At 54.2% G+C, this 18,775-nt stretch overlaps 1 protein-coding gene across 2 annotated transcripts; it reads left to right on the plus strand.

Annotated features, from left to right (window-relative positions):
- The first annotated feature begins 120 nt into the window (after positions 1–120).
- Positions 121–13,215, plus strand: ACADS (acyl-CoA dehydrogenase short chain). 2 transcript variants are annotated; one of them, XM_025403654.1, is made up of 10 exons: positions 121–283; positions 1,397–1,560; positions 10,180–10,329; positions 10,552–10,663; positions 11,034–11,185; positions 11,475–11,645; positions 11,728–11,865; positions 12,011–12,106; positions 12,331–12,387; positions 12,487–13,215. In XM_025403654.1, exons 1-10 carry the CDS (start codon positions 238–240, stop codon positions 12,637–12,639), a joined length of 1,239 nt encoding a protein of 412 aa, XP_025259439.1. In that variant the 5' UTR covers positions 121–237; the 3' UTR covers positions 12,640–13,215. The 2 variants fall into 2 exon arrangements, with proteins under 2 accessions (XP_025259439.1, XP_025259440.1); XM_025403655.1 differs by lacking the exon at positions 11,034–11,185 and adding an exon at positions 11,245–11,384.
- Positions 13,216–18,775: the final 5,560 nt, after the last annotated feature.

An 18,775-nucleotide genomic window follows, 5' to 3' on the forward strand; every position in this document is an offset into this window, starting at 1 on the left:
CTCTATCCTTAGCTTTGTCTTGTTAGCATTTTGATTAACAAATGAGGGCACGAACAGCCAGCTGACCAACCACGCGCGCAGTCGAGCGTCGGTTCATTGCCTTGGGAGGGACCCACTGGAGGCCCCGCCCCCGAGGCCCTACTGGCGTGGCCTCTGCCGCGGGTCCCGCCCCCCAGCCGTCCGGAACAGCGCGCTCGCCGCGGGAGGTCGTGAAGCCTGAGGCCGTGTTTGGCGCCCATGGCCGCCGCGCTGCTCGCCCGGGCCTCTGGCCCTGTCCGCAGAGGTGAGTGCGCTCGGACTCCGTACGGCGGGGCTGCGGCCCGCGCCTGGCCCAGCGGGCGGAGGTCCTGGTGGCCGGCTCTATCCGAGCCGCTGGCAGGCGGAGCCCCGCTCCGGGAGCGTTCACGGCCTTTGCCCCAGTTCTGCTGCTCCTCGCGCCGGACCAGCCCGGCCCTTTAGGCGTCCCCGGTTCCTGCGCAGACCCCTAGCCCCCCGATTGACCCCAGCCGCCAGCCCAGTTCTCAGGGCTGCATCCATATCTCCCTCCCCTCATTTCACCCCCACTAGAGGTTCAGGGTGCGCCCTTCCGGAGCCAGGCCTGGGATTGAACCAGACCCGCATCTGTGACCTTGGGCAAGACAGCCCCTCTCAGCCTCAGTTGGCCCTTGTGTAAAATGCCCACAGAGAATATCAGAGTTGTTGGGAGGATTAAATCACAGGGTATGTAAAGTACTTCATGCCTGGCGTCTAACAGGTGCTCCACAAATGCTCGTTCTTGCTGGTCAATACAGTACCTTTCCCATCTTACACGTCTCCAGCTGTAGCAGCCGTGACACATATAGCCAGAGCTTCCTTTGCCTGGCGTGAATTACAAGACGAACGCTACTGAGAACTGTATTAAGTGCTAGTTAGGCTTTCTTTAATCTTTGCACTCCCAGGAGCGGAATACTATTTTCCTCCACTTGTTATAGAAACGAAGGCTCAGTGACGTTTAAAACCCTTGCCTAAGGTCACAGAGCTGAGGTCTTATTACTATTGGTATTATACTGAGGACTGAAGGATGTCGTGTATGGAAATGTCTAGTGAGTATACTAAGCATTCAGTTAGTAGGAGGTTTTCAGTGGCAGCCATGGACATTTTGGGCTGACAGTTCTTTGTTGTGGGGGCTGTCCTCTGCCTTGTAGGATGTTCAGCAGGGATCCCAGGCCCCTATCCACTGGGTCCCAATAGCATTCCCCTCCTCTAGGTGAGACTACTAAAACTGGCTCCAGACATTGCCAGATGTCCCTTGGAGGGCACAACCCTCCCTGGTGGAGAACCACTGAGTTAGTGGGTCACTAGGATTCTTTGAGACCTCCTGCCTCCTCCTTCCACTCACTTCTGCCCTTGCTGGCAGCTCTCTGTCCTAGGGCCTGGCGGCAGTTACACACCATCTACCAGTCTGTGGAACTGCCTGAGACGCACCAGATGTTGCTCCAGACATGCCGGGACTTTGCAGAGAAGGAGTTGTCTCCCATTGCAGCCCAGGTGGATAAGGAACAGCTCTTCCCAGCCGCTCAGGTGAAAATGCAACCTCAGCAGCCCATCATGGCGGTCTGCCTCTGTTCCTGAATGAGTGGTGGCAGTGACAGCGGCACTTGGACTCTGGTAGAGGAACCCCAAAGCAGGGCCTGGAACCCAGAAAATGCTCTGGAAGTTTCCCTTGTCCAGCCTGTGGCCAGTAGCCAGTACTTAACTTCTGGAACAACAGTAATATGTGGTGGATGGTCAGTTGCTTGCTGTGTGCCAGCCACTGTGCTCATTCTAATAGTGCTTTTAGGGTGCTTGGCATGCGCTAGGCCCTGTTCTTGAGATGGGTTATCCCATCTGTTCCTCACAACAGTCCTGTGAGGTGAAGGTACTATTCTTATTTATTTATTTTTTTGAGACGGAGTTTCACTCTTGTGGCTCAGGCTGGAGTGCAATGTTGCGACCTCGCCTCACTGCAGCGTCCGCCTCCCGAGTTCAGGTGATTCTTCTGCCTCAGCCTCCCAAGTAGCTGGGATGTACCACTATGCCCAGCTAATTTTGTATTTTTAGTAGAGACGGGATTTCACCATGTTGGCCAGGCTCCTGGCCTCAGGTGGTCTGCCTGCCTCGGCCTCCCAAGGTGCTGGGATTACAGGTGTGAGACACCATGCCTGGCCAAAGGTACTATTATTATATACCCCATGGACTCAGATTTGTGAACAAGGTAAATAATGTACCCAAGGTCATGGAGCTCATCAGCTGCAGCCTGCTTGATTTATTTTCTTTTTTATTTACTTATTATTTATTTATTTATTTTGAGACGGACTCTTACTCTGTTGCCCAGGCTGGAGGTCAGTGACGCAATCTCGGCTCACTGCACCCTCTGCCAGGATCTTGAGTTCAAGTGATTCTCCTGCCTCAGCCCCCAGTAGCTGGGATTAGGCGGCTGCCACCACACCCAGCTAGTTTTTGTACTTTTATTAGAGATGGGGTTTCTCCATGTTGGCCAGGCTGGTCTTGAACTCCTGACCTTAGGTGATCTGCCTGCCTTGGCTTCCCGAAGTGCTGGGATTACAGGCGTGAGCCACCGCGCCCAGCCTGCTTGAACTGTTTTTTGCCCTGAGCGCACTCCCTCCCGTGCCATTGTGTTCTTCCATTTGCATTCAGTCTGTCTGCAGCTACGCATTGAAGATGTTACTGCTGTACACTCTGGCCTAGTAAGATATCCAGCACCTGGTGTAAACACTCAGTAGTAGATAGCTGTTTAGTTAATGTTTTGTGAAAAGTCAGACCTCTCTGGCCTCTTCTCCTTGTCTGTTTTTTTTTTTTTAATTTTAATTTTAATTTATTTTTTATTTAAACATTTTTTTGAGACAGTCTTGCTCTGTTGCCAGATTGGAGTGCAGTGGCGCGATCTTGGCTCACTGCAGACTCCACCTCCTGGGTTCAAGCAATTCTCCTGCCTCAGCCTCCTGAGTAGCATGCTGCCATGCCCGGCTAATTTTTTGTATTTTGGTAGAGATGGGGTTTCACCATGTTGCCCAGGCTAGTCTCAAACTCCTGAGCTCAGGCAATCTGCCCACCTCGGCCTCCCAAAGTGCTGGGATTACAGGTGTGAGCCACCACGTCCGGCCTTGAAAATGAGTTTTAAAAGGGACTTAAAACATTGTTTTTATATGAGGAACCCACTAACTGTTTCCCAGATACGAAGGCAGCAGGTGCTGCAGGCTTGCTTTGTCTGTCACTGCTGGGAAAGGGGTCTTATACCCTTTCTTACGGTTTCTCTTGGGAGTCTGGAGACCACCAGGCTCAGCCTCGTCAGTGCTGCTGCCTCTTCTCAGGGTGCAGGTCTGGGTTGCTGGGTCACAGACACTAGGAACCAAGAGTGACCATTGCAGGGGGCTCTAGGAGGCCACCCCTTGATATAGCTCTGAAGGTCAGGCCTCCCTCTGTAGAAAATACTAAAATATTGGGACTGGGGTGAGCCTGGCTGCTGTTAGTCAATTACTATCAATTTACATAGGTCAGAAATGACGGACAAACTCGAACCCATTTTTTTTTCCCCCTGGGCTGCTTTTCTTTTCTTTTCTTTTCTTTTCTTTTTGAGATGGAGTCTCACTCTGTTCCCCAGGCTGGAGTGCAGTGGTGTAATCTTGGCTCACTGCAGCCTCTGTCTCCTAGGTTCAAGCTCTTCTCCTGCCTCAACCTCTCAGGTAGCTGGGACTATAGGCGCCCGCCACCACGCCCTGCTAATTTTTGTATTTTTAGTAGAGGCTGGGTTCCACCATGTTGGCCAGGCTGGTCTTGAACTCCTGACCTCAGGTGACCTGGCTGCCTCGGCCTCCCAAAGTGCTGGGATTACAGGCGTGAGCCACCGCTTAATTATATTTTGGGTTTCTTCTTTTTGCCTATCTCATCTCTTCCATCTCCTGCCACCGCTTTTTCCTTCCCTCGGTGCTGGTCTCCCTGTCTCTTTTTCAGGAGGCCCTATAACGAGTGCACATTACCACAGTTATTGATTTGTCCCCAGTTTTTTTTCTAGAATGTTGCTGTGACTGGCCACAGTATGTTGCCTGAAATCTAGAGATGAATTTCATAGTGAGAAAGCCTGGGAAACAGCCCCTGTCACCGCTGATAAAATGGGGTGAGGTGACTGTGTCCAGGCTCTGGGATGGGGTGGAGAAGGCTGTGCTCTCATGTGCTGCCCCAGAGCGGCGCTCCTCTCTTTTGAAATTTGCTGTCTCAACACCGGAGTGGGAGTGAGCAGAACTGCCATGTCTTTCACAGACAGAGGTAGATGCTTTATTTTTTTAATTATTTTTTTGTGTGTGTGACGGAGTCTCGCTCTGTCCCCAGGCTGGAGTACAGTGGTGTGATCTCGGTTCACTGCAGCCTCCTCTGCCTCCCGGGTTCAAGCAATTTTCCTGCCTCAGCGTCCCAAGTAGCTGGGATTACAGGCACACACCACCATACCCAACTAATTTTTGTATTTTTAGTAGAGACGGGGTTTCACCATGTTGGCCAGGCTGGTCTCGAACTCTTGACTTTGTGATTCGCCCGCCTGGGCCTCCCAAAGTTCTGGGATTACAGGTGTGAGCCACCACTCCCAGCTGGTAGATGCTGTAGAAGAAAATGCTGATGGTGAGAAAGGAGGGAGGACAGGAGCTGGGTGAAAATTGAGGGTGACAGTATACGCTAGTGAGGTCCTTTGGGGGCGGGAATTGTGAATTCTTACAACTTTTGATTCTAGCTCGTTGAGAAGTGTTGCATTAGCCAGAGGGAGGTGGTGCTGTGTAGAAAGGAGGAGGCTGGGGTTCTGTCTTGCCTCCTGGTGGCCTAGACCTGGCCACTGATGCCACACACCCTTTCTGTGTGAATTCCCTCATTTGTAAGAGGAATATGGGGTCATCCTCACTTTGCTACCTGTCAGGATGTGTGACCAAGCATTTTAGGTGAGTATGAGGAACTGAACGCACCTAGGAGAGTTTCATCCTTTTACTCTCTTTCTGGGAATTTGGGTTCCCACTGTGTTTCTGGGGATGAGATGGAGTTACGAAGCGATTGGCTCATGCACCATTTATTCCAGGGTTTTATACCAACAAGCTCTGGGGTGAAAAGGAGGGCGTGTCTCTGTGTCCGGGGAGATCTGAAGGTTCTTGGAGGGTGGGGCGGCTTGAGCTCGTTTAGCTTCATTCTGTCTCGCTGGCGGGCTAGAGAAAGAGGCTTTCGGTAAGGTTCACGCGCAGGCCTGACCGTGAGTCTTGGACACCTGCATATTCATTTTTGTTTTGTTTTTGTTTTTTTGAGACAGGGCCTCACTGTCACCCAGGCTGGAGTGCAGTGACACAAACACGGCTCACTGCAACCTCGACCTCCTGGGCTCGAGCGATCCTCATGCCTCAGCTCCTCAGTAGCTGGGACCACAGGTGTCCACCACCATGCCTGGCTCATTTATTTTTATTTTTATTAATTTTTTGTGGAGATGGGGTCTTGCCATGTTGGTGAAGCTGGTCTCAAACGCCCGGACTCAGGTGATCCTCCTACCTCTGTCTCCCAAAGTGCTGGGATTACAGGCCTGAGCTACCACACCCTTTTAAAAAATTTTTTTAATTAAAAAATTTTCTTTTAGAAACAGGTGTATCACCATGTTGGCCAGGCTGGATTTGAACGCCTGGGCTCAAGTGATTCTCCTGCCCCATCCGCCTCCTGAGTCACTGGAGACCTGCGTATTTCTAGCACTTAGAGTATTGTCCGGCAGCAGAGGTGTTCCTTAATAAAATAGTTGTGTTTTTTTGGTTTTTTTTTTTTTTTTTGAGGCGGAGTCTTGCTCTGTTGCTCAGGCTGGAGTACAGTGGCATGATCTCGGCTCACTGCAATCTCTGCCTTCTGGGTTCAAACGATTCTCCTGCCTCAGCCTCCCAAGTAGCTGGGATTACAGGCGCCCACCACCACGCCTGGCTAATTTTTGTATTTTTAGTAGAGATGGGGTTTTACCATGTTGGCCAGGTTGGTCTCGAACTTCTGACCTCGTGATCTGCTCGCCTTGGCCTCCCAAAGTGCTGGGATTACAGGCATGAGCCACTGCACCCAGCCTTTTTTTTTTTTTTTTTGAGACAGAGTCTCCCTCTGTTGCCCAGGCTGGAGTGCACTGTGCGATCTCAGCTCACTGCAACGTCCGCCTCCCAGATTCAAGTGATTCCCCTGCCTTAGCCTCCCAAGTAGCTGGGATTATAGGCATCCACCACTACACTGAGCTAATGTTTTGTATTTTTAGTAGAGATGGGGTTTTGCCATGTTGGCCAGGCTGGTCTCGAACTCCTGACCTCAGGTGATCCACCCGCCTCAGCTCCCAAAGTGCTGGGAATACAAGCATGAGCCACCGCGCCTGGCAAAGTACTCTGAAGTGTGGGCTAGAAAAGTGTTCTGTTGGCCGGGCGCGGTGGCTCAAGCCTGTAATCCCAGCACTTTGGGAGGCCGAGGCGGGCGGATCACGAGGTCAGGAGATCGAGACCATCCTGGCTAACACACTGAAACCCCGTCTCTACTAAAAATACAAAAAACTAGCCGGGCGTGGTGGCGGGCGCCTGTAGTCCCAGCTACTCGGAGGCTGAGGCAGGAGAATGGCCTGAACCTGGGAGGCGGAGCTTGCAGTGAGCCGAGATCGCGCCACTGCACTCCAGCCTGGGTGACACAGCGCGAGACTCCGTCTCAAAAAAAAAAAAAAAAGAAAAGTGTTCTGTTCAGAGGCCACGTTTGTGCTGCCGCAGGTCTGCGTCTCCAGGTCCTCTTCCCAGTGAAATGCAGCAGAAAGCACTCTCTCCCTTGGACTTCCCCCTTCCCTAGTTGTTTCCTGCCTGCTGAAATGGTGCCTATTCTGAGCAGGCCCCCCCTCCCTAGGTGTGTGGTGGCCACAGAATGATCTTCTTTTTAGTAATTCTCAAAATGATACCTCCCTGGTAGCTCTGAGTTCCCGTTTGTCACTGTGGATGAGTTTCCTATTGCTGCTGTAACAAATGACCACAAACCCTGTGGCTTAAAGCAATACAGATATATTCTCTGACAGTTCAAGACCAGCCTGGGCAACATAGCAAGACCCCATCTCTACCAAAAATAAAATGGAAAAGACAAACAAAATCATGGCAGCCACTTGATGATAAATGGCGTTCACCAGTTACTCAACCTGAGTCAGGAATCCAGTGTGGGTCCCACAGTGCTAAATCAAGGCATTGGCAGGACTGAGTTCCTTCTGGAGGCTCTGGGGTAATCCGCTCCTGTCTTTTCCAGTTCTAGAGGCTGCCTGCATTCCTTCCTGCCAGAGTTCCTGGCTCTGCTTCCGTCGTCACCTCTCCTTCTCTGAGTCTGTGTCTGTCTTTCCCTTACAAAGACCCTGTGATGACACTGGGCTACTCTGATCATCCAGAATAACCCTCACATCTCCAGATGCTTCACTTACGTGTGGAAAGTCCTTGTTGCCACAGAAGGGAACGTACTCACGGGGCCTGGGATTGGGATGGGGACATCTTGTCCTGCTGCCTTCCACACACTGGCCTCCTTCCCAGCTTCTCTGCCCTCTGACTGCAGCACAGCATCTACCTGGGGGCCACAGAGCTTGATGTGCACTTGCGGGGGTCATAGCTCAAGCCTCTCAGCATACACGTTTATGCCCCACATGTGGTACGCGTGGGAGACTCAGAGATGAGGACGGCCTGCCCCGTGCTTAGAGTCTCACAAGCGAGTTTCCGACAGTTCAAGGAGGAATCAAGCAGTTTTACAGAGGGACACACGGATTGTCACGGAAGTGCTGCAGGCTCCTAGGTGCCCCCTCTTTTCCATATGTTATTATCAAAGTAAGAACCAGGCTTGGTGTGGTGGTTCGTGCCTCTAATAGCATGAGGGAGGCTGAGGCTGGAGGATCACTTGAGCCAGGATTTCGATACCAGCTTGGGCAACATAGTGAGACCCTGTCTCTAAAAAACAATAATTTTTTTTTTTTTTTTTGAGACGGTCTCGCTGTGTCACCTAGGCTGGAGTGCAGTGGCGTGCTCTCAGCTCACTGCAACCTCTTCCTCCCAGGTTCAAGCAATTCTCCTGCCTCAGCCTCCTGAGTAGCTGGGATTACAGGCACCTGCCACGATGCCTGGCTAATTTTTATATTTTTTGTAGAGACATGGTTTTCACCACGTTGGCCAGGCTGTTCTCAAACTCCTGGCTTCAAATGATCTACCCATCTTGGCTTTCCAAAGTGCTGAGATTCTTTGGGAGGCTGAGGCAGGTGAATCACCTGAGGTCAGGAGTTCGAGAACAGCCTGGCTAATGTGGTGAAACCCAGTCTCTACCAAAAATATAAAAACTAGCCGGGCATGGTGGCGGGTGCCTGTAATCCCAGCTACTTGGGAGGCTGAGGCAGGAGAATTGCTTGAACCCGGGAGGTGGAGGTTGCAGTGAGCTGAGATCGCGCCACTGCACTCCAGCCTGGGTGACAAAGCGAGACTGTCTCAAAAAAAAAAAAAAAAAGAAAACAAAACAAGGTGCTGGGATTACAGGTGTAATCCACCGCGCTCAGTCCTAAAAAAAAAAAAAAAAGGAACTTGGCAGCCACTTCTTGATGCTAAATGCTGTCCACCAATACCTCAGCCTGGGCCAGGTGCTGAGCTCTACATTTCATGTATATTATCTCAGTCAGGCCTCAGAACAGTCCTTTGAGGTAAGTACCGTTTTGGGGAAGGAGAAGGTAAAACTTTTATATTCACAGGAGTAACATTTATTATAGAAAAACAAGAACATATTAGCAAACATTCTTATTTATGTAAGTCACTGTAGTACAAGAACATGGTTGAGGCCAGATGTGGTGGCTCAAGCCTGTAATCCCAGCACTTTGGGAGGCCGAGGTGGGTGGATCACGAGGTCAGGAGTTCAAGACCAGACTGCCCAAGATAGTGAAAACCTGTCTCTGCTAAAAATACAAAAATTAGCTGGGCGTGGTGCTGGGCATCTGTAATCCCAGCTACTCGGGAGGCTGAGGCAGAGAATTGCTTGAACCTGGGAGGAAGAGGTTGCAGTGAGCTGAGATCACACCATTGCACTCCAGCCTGGGCAACAGAGTGAGACTCTGTCACAAAAATAAAATAAAATATAAAATAAAATAAAATGAAATAACATGGTTGCAGGAGTAAAATTGTATAAAAGGGCTGGTGAAAAGCAACGGTTCCCCTCCCTGTCCCCGTCCCTCTCCCTGCTCTCCCAGAGGTAAGTGGTTTTCCTTGTTCTTTTTTGAAGTTAGGTAGATTCTGTTGTGGTCCACATTTCCCATATTACTCACCTGAGAGTAATAATACTATTGTTTTGTTTTTGGTAGAGATGGGGTCTTGCTATGTTGCCCAGACTGGTCTTGAACTCCTGGCCTCAAGCAATCCCCTCACCTTGGCCTCCCAAAGTGCTGGGATTACAGGTGTGATCACTGCTCCTGGCCCGCTCTTAATATTATTATTCCTCAGAATTCAGAGTCCCAAGCTCTTAGCCTTCATTCATTCTCTCACTGGCCTTGGGCATGTAGCAGTGAGCCAGAGTGTACACAGTCTCTGCCCTCGTGGTGAGGGCAAAAGACCTTAATCCAGAGAAGCACGTTCATCCCTGAGAAATTCCAGCCACAGAGGTGCTGTGGGAGAGGGACTGAAGGATTTGACTCAGCGAGGCTGGGGGTGGCAGCCCAAAGCAGTGAGGCCTGAGCTGCGATCAGGAGAGGAGGGGCGATAGCCAGCTGATGGATAGGAGGCGGCATGTGCAGAGGCCCTGTGGTGGGGAGGGTGTGTGTGTGTGGATGTGCAGAGGGGGCTGGATGAAGGTCAGTGTGGCTTACGCTGTCCTGCTCCTTACCTCAGAGTTCCCTGAAAGCATCCTGTGCCTTCTGCCTGCTCGCTGCCGTGGCTGTGGACGGAGCGGGGAACAGGCGTGGAGGCGGGGGCAGGACAGCTTGAATGAGTAGTGCCGTCATACAGACCTCAGTGGGAATGGGTCTTCAGCGTCTGGACTTGGGGATCCCCTGTGGATGGCTGGGGTCACATGGCCTGAATTTCTGCAGGCACTGCCTCGGGGGCAGGAGGGTTTGGGCTTGGGGAGGGTGGACTCACCCCCAGCAGCTGCCCATGCCGTGCTGTCCTTCCCTGTGCCCAGGTGAAGAAGATGGGCGGGCTCGGGCTTCTGGCCATGGACGTGCCCGAGGAGCTTGGCGGTGCCGGCCTTGATTACCTGGCCTACGCCATCGCCATGGAGGAGATCAGCCGCGGCTGCGCCTCCACTGGAGTCATCATGAGTGTGAACAATGTGAGCCCCCCCACCCCAGGCCCCTGGGACACATGGGTGGAGGGAGGCTCCTGTGAGCGGGCAGACTCTGGCCTTGGCTCCCAGGCCTGATCTCTCTGGAGACGTCACAGGCCTTGGTCCTACTGGATAGGCCCTGGAGAGAACAGGCCCTGAGTGCAGCCCGCAGGTGGGCAGGATGTACCTGGGCCTGGGGCCTCCCACCGCTCCCCGCTCTCCCCCTAGTCTCTCTACCTGGGGCCCATCTTGAAGTTTGGCTCCAAGGAGCAGAAGCAGAAGTGGGTCACGCCTTTCACCAGTGGTGACAAAATTGGCTGCTTTGCCCTCAGCGAACCAGGTACCTGCCCTGTCCTCTCACTCTGTCCTTAGGGTGACAGGCCCAGAGGGGGAGGAGAGGAAGGTGCTGGGCCAACTGCCCACTGCTTCAGAGGCCAGAGGGGAGGCTCCCCGTGTGGTTGGTGGGGTGAGCACTTTTGCCACCACGGCGCTGGGAGGAAAATTGCCTTCGGGTCCCCTGGTTTAAGACGCCCAATTCCTGCACACCCCCTTTGCCCTCTGGGCCCGTCACTGAGAGCTTTGGGACCCTCATCTTTGGAGCCTGAGTCATAGGGTTTCATGCCCACCAGCAGAGGGTGTGGAGCGAGTGAGGCTGGTGCCCTCAGGTTGTGTGGGGTGGGGCCTGCGCTGAGCCCTGAGTCTGTGGGCAGGAAACGGTAGCGATGCAGGAGCCGCGTCCACCACCGCCCGGGCCGAGGGCGACTCGTGGGTCCTGAATGGCACCAAAGCCTGGATCACCAATGCCTGGGAGGCCTCGGCTGCCGTGGTCTTTGCCAGCACAGACAGAGCCCTGCAAAACAAGGTGGGCATCCCAGAGAGGGGTTCAGCCAGATCCTGGGCTGCTGTCATTTCAGTTTCTAGAGCCTTCTCTCCTCGGCCCGACTGGGCCTATTTTTGCTCTAGGGCAAGTGGGCTGTCCCTGTCCCTCCCCAGCTGCCACTGAAGTCTACACCTTCCCCAGAAGCTGGCAGAGGGTGTCAGGGCTTGAGCTTCCGAGGGAGGTTGGGAGGGGACCGGGTTGGTGTTGGATGTGCTGGTGCAAGGCTGTGGCTGAGGGGCCGCTCTGAGAAAACCACCGCCCCTCCGTTCAGGGCATCAGTGCCTTCCTGGTCCCCATGCCAACGCCTGGGCTCACGTTGGGGAAGAAGGAAGACAAGCTGGGTATCCGGGGCTCATCCACGGCCAACCTCATCTTTGAGGACTGTCGCATCCCCAAGGACAGCATCCTGGGGGAGCCGGGGATGGGCTTCAAGATAGCCATGGTGAGCCCGGCGGTGGGGGTGGCACCTTGGGGCCAGGCCCGCCCCCCGGCTGGCGGGCCACTGACCAGGGCAGTCCCCACAGCAAACCCTGGACATGGGCCGCATCGGCATCGCCTCCCAGGCCCTGGGCATTGCCCAGACCGCCCTCGATTGTGCTGTGAACTATGCTGAGAATCGCATGGCCTTCGGGGCGCCCCTCACCAAGCTCCAGGTCATCCAGGTAATGGCAGTTTTAGGAGCTGGGCCTGGAGGCTGGGCAGTGGGCAGGAAGTGTGGCCTCCTGACTGCTCTCCGTCCTCCTTCCCCTCCCTCCCGTCCCTGGAGGGGCAGCTGCTGACCTGTGGTGTGGGGTGGGGCTGTTGCAGTTCAAGTTGGCAGACATGGCCCTGGCCCTGGAGAGTGCCCGGCTGCTGACCTGGCGCGCTGCCATGCTGAAGGATAACAAGAAGCCTTTCATCAAGGTGCCCACAGGGGTCCCCGAGCCATGGCCCAGAATGTGGTGGGCCCAGGGACAGGGGGAGAGGTTGGGGCGGATCTCTGCCCCTCGGCCCTGTGGGTTAGAGGTGTGGGCCTGGGGTTTACTGCCCCATGGGGAGGCTCTACAGGCCTCCCCTGCTGAGGTGCTGTGAGCAGGGGTTGGGGGGGTCTCCTCAAGGGAAGGCTCTGACTGTACCCCCATGTTTAGGAGGCAGCCATGGCCAAGCTGGCCGCCTCGGAGGCTGCGACCGCCATCAGCCACCAGGTGAGTGTCCGCGGTGAGCCCTGAGGGGGCCGGCTGCCCCTTCTCCAGCTTTCCCCACGCCGGGTTCTTCTCCCTCCTGAGCCCCTGTTCTTGTCTCAGGCCATCCAGATCCTGGGCGGCATGGGCTATGTGACAGAGATGCCAGCAGAACGGCACTACCGCGATGCCCGTATCACTGAGATCTACGAGGGCACCAGCGAAATCCAGCGGCTGGTGATCGCCGGGCATCTGCTCAGGAGCTACCGGAGCTGAGCCCGTGGCGGGCTGCCCGAGGACTGCGGGAAGGGGTGGGAGCCGGGGCCTCCACCCTGACCCCGGCTCAGAGACTGGGCGGCCCGGCGGGGGCTCCCTGGGGCCCCGGCCCCCTGGACTGGCCGGACGGGCTCAGTGCTGCCACCCGGATCAGACCGCAAGGGAGTGAGGCCCTCCGACCACTGGCAGCTCCGCCTCTGGGCCTTTCTGCCTCCTCACCACTGTGCCTCATGTTCCTCACCTGAGTGGCCCTGGCCTCCTGGGGGCGGGGTTGTGGGGGGAGCTGAGTGACACTCAGGGACACCTCAGTTGTGCTCCCGGGGGCCCTGGTGCCCCGGCATGAAGACCCAGTGGGACAGGCCCTTGGTGGGGTCTGTCTTTTCCTTGAGGTCAGAGGTCAGGAGCAGGGCTGGGGTCAGAATGACGAGGCCCAGGGTCCTGGTGTTGGGCAGGCGGTGGGGCTGGGCCATGGAGCTGGCCCGGAGGCCCCTCAGCCCTTGGTAAAGTCTGCTGAAGGCAGGGGTGGTGATTCATGTCGTGTGACTGACCGTGGGTAATAAACACACCTGTCCCCCAGTCTGTGTCCTCACCTTCTCCTGGGTGCCCCGGGGAGGGATGGTGGTCTCTCGTCTGCATCTGACAGCCTCACCCTATGAGTGTTGGGGGTCTTGGGGAGGGGCCTGGCCACCTGGGAGGTTCCCAAGTTCCAGCAGGAGGCCAGGTTGGCCAAGGAGGCAGTTCAGGAATAGGAACTGGGTCCTGCAGGCCTCAGGGAGTGACCCCTGGGCAGGGAGGGTGGGCCAGGCAGGGCCAGCGGGCTAGAAGGGGTTCTCTAGGCAGGACCGGCCTCCAGGCAGGAGGAAGGAAGGCCCTAGATTGCCAGAGTCGGGGGGCAAAGCTGTGGAGACCCCAAGCCCCAGGCAGGAGAACATAGAACCTTGAAGAGCAGCCATTTTGCTCACTAGCGCGCCGAGGGTGGCCCTGGCCAGCCAGTGCGGGGCTTGTCCTGGTCCTGGGGCCTGCGGGGCTGGTTCTGGGCAGAGGTGCCCCTGAAGCCGAGGTCCAAGCTCTTAACCCTTTGGGCCAGTGTCGATCTAAGCAGCTGGAAGAGAAAACAGTGAGCAAATAAAGATTTCAAAGGAGGTGGGGACAGCCCTCCGCCGGGCAGGCAGGGCAGAGAGGCAAACTGGCATTGCTGGGAGGTCTCTGGAGGGAAACGGGAGGGAGACAGGTGACTTTAGGAGCTGTCATCAAAGGGGCACCCAGGAAACCAGAGCCCCTGCTGTGGGTGGAATTTTTTTTTTTTTTTTTTTTAAGAGACAGCTCACTCTGTCACCCAGGCGGGAGTGCAGTGGCACGACCACAGCTCATCAAAACCTCAACCTCCCAGGCTCAAGTGATCCTCCTGTCTCAGCCTCCCAGGTAACTGGGACTACAGGTGCACACCACCATGGCCAGCTAATTTTTAAGTTTTTTTGTAGAGATGGGGTCTTGCTTTGTTGCCCAGGCTGGTCTTGAACTCCTGGGCTCAAGTGATCCTTCCAGCTCGGCCTCCCAAGTGGGGTTTCTGTGCCAGGCACTGATGCCCCACAGCCGAAGGATGCCTCGCTCTGCAGGGCAGCTCTGCCCTTGACCCTGCCCTGACCTGGGTCTGGTCCAGGGCCCTGGTGAATGGGAGTGCACTTCCTTGACCGAATTTAGGTCCTGATTTACCCCATGGGCGGGGCGTGCGCAGGGCCCACGGGTACTGTGTTTCTGCTAACGAGGCACACCTGTGGCTTCTGGGAAGCACGTGCTTCCGGGCTCCCGAGGTCAGCGGCGTCCTGCGCAGCCCGCAGAAGTTTGGGTCCCCTGGGCTTTCCTCCTGGCTCCAGGTAAGTGCCGCAGGGGCTTGGCTCCTGGCTCGCACTCTCAGGGTCTCCTGGGTCTGCTCCTGTGCCTGCCCTGGGCTCAGGGGTAAGCCTAAGGTATCAGAGCAGAGGGGACCCAGGACGCCTCCAGAAGCAGCGCGTTTGAGCCCTTCCACCTGGGGGCAGATGAAGGCCTGTCATTGCCTGTCCCCACGAGCCGGGGAACAGTGGGGAGGGGGTGTTTGGAGGTTCTGTGCTCCCCCCCAGCGAGGCAGCGCTGCTCCTGGCACAGATGTGGCACGGGGTTGAGCTTGTCTTTGGGCCCTTCCTCTAGCTGATGGGAGAGAGGAACGCAAACAGCATTCATCCCAGGCTGGGGACCTGGCGTCTTGGCTGAGGACTTTGTCCCCACCCAGCTTGGAGTTCAGGCCCCTCAGATCCCCTGCCCTACCCGCTGAGAAGGGTCTGGGCCCTGGAGGGTCAAAGGCTGCTGACTGGAGTCACACTGCTCCCAGCAGGGCGGAGGCCTGGAGTCAGCACAGGCCAAGAAACCGGCCTGCGCTTCCCAAGTCGCAGCCCTGGAGGGGTTTCTGCTTCTCAGACCTGCTCAGGGCTCATTCAGATGGCCACGAGGAGCCTTTCCAGGCAGCGCAGCCTCGGAGGCCTGGGGTCCTCCCTGTCAGATGAAGCAATCCAGGCTCTGAACCAAGAGCCAGTCTGTGCACTCGGGGGCTTCGAGGTGCCGTCGTGGGTCCGGGGTCTTCCCTTCAGTGAGGGAGAGTCGGCACAAACCCTTGGCTTTGACACGGTGCTGCCCATTCGTGGAAGCTCCTCCTAGCCTGGAACTGAATCTGGACTCTGCCCCCAGGAGCACTAGAGCCTGAACTGTCCTAGAGCCCATGCCCCTTTGGATATGAATTTCTCCGTGTGGATTTCCTAAGGTCAAGGACGTTCACTTACATAACGACAGGGCCGTTTCCCAGCTGGGACACTGAACCCTAGTCAACTTTCACATCTCCACACTCCACTCGGATTGTGCCGGCCATCTCCGTGTCTGCGAGATAGATCAGCTCTTCTCGAGGCGCAGGGGCCTGCGTTGCATGTAGCTGAGAGGCCACCTGTTCCTTCCCGCTAGCCCTCTGGGACACGTTCTCCTTCCTTTGGTTCTTTTTTTTTTTTTTTTTCTTTTTTTTGGAGATGGAGTCTCGCTCTGTTGCCAGGCTGGAGTGCAGTGGCACAACCTCGGCTCACCGCAACCTCCACATCCCGGTTTCAAGCGATCAAGCAATTCTCCTGCCTCAGCCTCCCAAGTAGCTGAGATTACAGGTATGTGCCACCACTCCTGGCTAATTTTTGTATTTTTAGTAGAGGCAGGCTTTCACCCTGTTAGCCAGGCTGGTCTTGAACTCCTGACCTCAGGTGATCCGCCCACCTCACCCTCCCAAAGTGCTGGGATTCCAGGCATGGGCCACCACGCCTGGCCTGAAATCATACATTTCTAAGTGTGGCTTTTGCTTCATCTGATACATTTTAATGTCATATTTTCCTTATTAGTTTTCTGAAGCCCATTGTGCTTTCTATTTTGACTTATCAATTATTTAGAAGAGTAGTAGTATTTTTTGAGATAGGGTCTCTTATCGCTTGGGCTGGAGTGTAGTGGTATAATCACAGCTCACCACAGCTTTGACCTCCCAGGCTCAGGTGATCCTCCTACCTCAGCCTCCCAAGTAGATGGGACTACAGGCGCCACCACACCTAGCCATTTTTTGTATTTTTCGTAGAGATGGGGTTTCCCCATCTCTACTAAAGATGTGACCAGCCCAGGCTGGTCTCAAACTCTTGGGCTCAAGTGATCTGCCCACCTCGGCCTCCCAGAGTGCTGGGATTACAGGTGTGAGTCACCACGCCTGGCCAGAGAGTATTATTTTATTAATACGGGGTTTTCTGAGGTATTTTTTGTTAATGATTTTTAAAAACTGTGATGCAGTTTACAGTTGTAGCCATTTTAAAGTGTACACTCAGTGGCATTTAGGACATTCATAATGTTATGCAACCATCACCACCATCTAGTTCCAGAACATTCTCGTCACCCCATCAACAGGAAACTCCATACCTACTGTTGTTGGTTTATACCTTAATTGCATTGTGGTCTCAGCACATTTTCTGCATTATTTAAATTTTTTGAAATCTGTTGAGATGTGCTTTACGGCACTAAGTTACTTTTTATAAAGATTGAATATGAGCAATTTGGTTTTTCCATGTTCATTAGTGAAGTTCTAGCTCATTTATTTGGATTGCTGCTGCGTGGTGTCCCGTGGGATAAACTGTACTGGGGTAGTTTCCTGCTTTTTACTCTTATAAACCATGATGCAGCGGACATTCTGGCACGTGTGTCCTTGTTCTAGTGTGAGAACTTGTGAGCATTTAAATCGAAGTGGGCTTGCTGGGCCCTGAGGCTGTTTATTTCTTCAGCTCCACTAGATATGGCCAAATGGCCCTCCAGCCGTGGGGTCAGTGGTCGGATCCCCCTCTGTGCGTACGCGAGGGTCGATGACGCGCATTCTTCCTGTTCCTTGGCACCCACAGATTTTACAAATGTTCTTCAATATGGTTGTGATTTTAACTTGCATCTCCCTGGTTGCTTGAGAAACTGCACATCTTTTCACCTGGCGCTTGGTCGTTCTGGTTTCTGCTGTGAATCGCCGTTGTCTGTTTCTTCTGGGTTGTAATTGATTTGTAATTATCCCATGTGTTTATTCTTGCTACTAATCATTTGTCAGATATCTGGTTGCAAAAGGACTCATACAGTGTGTGGTTTTCCCTCTATTTAGTTATTTACTATTTATTTATTTTTTTTTTTGAGACGGAGTCTCGCTCTGTCACCCAGGCTGGAGTGCAGTGGGGCAATCTCAGCTCACTGCAAGCTCCGCCTCCCGGGTTCACGCCATTCTCCTGCCTCAACCTCCCGAGTAGCTGGGACTATAGGCGCCCGCCACCTCGCCCGGCTAATTTTTTGTATTTTTAATAGAGACGGGGTCTCACCATGTTAGCCAGGATGGTCTCCATCTCCTGACCTTGTGATTCGCCCGCCTCAGCCTCCCAAAGTGCTGGGGTTACAGGCGTGAACCACCGCACCCAGCCCTCCCTTTTTAAAATGGGTGCAGCCAGGTGTGGTGGCTCATGCTTATAATCCCAGCTCCCACTTTGGGAGGCTGAGGCGGGTGGATCACCTGAGGTCAGAAGTTCGAGAACAGCCTGGCCAACATGGCAAAAACCCATCTCTACTAAAAAATACAAAAATTAGCCAGGCGTGGTGGCGTGTGCCTGTGGTCCTAGCTGCTTGGGAGGCTGAGGCAGAGGAACTTGAATCTGGGAGGCAGAGGTTGCAGTAAGCCGAGATTGCGCCATTGCACTCCATCCTGGGCAACAGGGCAAGACTCCATCTCAAAAAAAAAAAAAAAAAAAAAGAAGGTTGCCACTTGGATATGCAATACCTCGTTGACTTTGGGCACTTTCCTGGGACATGGAATTTAACAGCCAAACTGCAAACCCAGGAGATGGAGCAAACTTACTGCTCAGTTAGCTGTTAGAAGCTTGGAAAAGGCCCAGTGTGGTGGCTCAGGCCTGTAATCCCAGCACTTAGGGAGGCCAAGGCGGGCAGATCACTTGAGGCTAGGAGTTTGAGACCAGCCTGGCCAACATGATGAAATCCCGTCTCTTCTAAAAATACAAAAAAAAAGTAGCCAGGAGTGGTGGCAGGTGCCTGTAATCCCAGCTACTCAGGAGGCTAAGGCAGGAGAATTGCTTGAACCTGGGAGGTGGAGGTTGCAGTGAGACAAGATCGCACCACTACACTCCAGCCTGGGTGACAGAAGGAGACTCCATCTCAAGAAAGTCTGGAAAAAGTAATACCCACTTATCAGTGGAGTTGAAATGATCGAGTTGAAGACTAAAGACAGTAAGCGAACGGGGCACGCTGGAATGAACGTGCTGTGTAAGGTAGAAGGCCCATCAGAGGAGTCCCCCTCCTCTGGCGCCATCAGCAAGGCCGGTGAGAGAGGCAAGCCTTGCTAAGCAGGTCGGTGGTGACTCCCCCCTGCAGGCCAGAGCTGACAACAGGGGAGGCAGTCACAGAGCTGGATTCATTACCAGTCATGTATTCCAAGTGACAGCACTTCATTGCAAGAAGCCAGGAGACCACAATTACTGGAAAGACCAATGAGGCTGGAGGGAGGCTCCCAGGGAGCTTGAGGTTGTAGAGATGGTTAAGGAATGTGATCGATTGT

Source organism: Theropithecus gelada, chromosome 11 (genome assembly GCF_003255815.1).
Source record: "Theropithecus gelada isolate Dixy chromosome 11, Tgel_1.0, whole genome shotgun sequence".
NCBI lineage: Eukaryota > Metazoa > Chordata > Mammalia > Primates > Cercopithecidae > Theropithecus > Theropithecus gelada.

Bases quoted from the DNA above. Each gene is read 5' to 3' on its own strand.
- ACADS (XM_025403654.1), top strand. From the start codon at position 238: ATGGCCGCCGCGCTGCTCGCCCGGGCCTCTGGCCCTGTCCGCAGAG. The intron at 1,561-10,179 runs GTGAAAATGCAA...CCCTGTGCCCAG, and splicing joins AGCTCTTCCCAGCCGCTCAG to GTGAAGAAGATGGGCGGGCT. The intron at 11,646-11,727 runs GTGAGCCCGGCG...CAGTCCCCACAG, and splicing joins TGGGCTTCAAGATAGCCATG to CAAACCCTGGACATGGGCCG.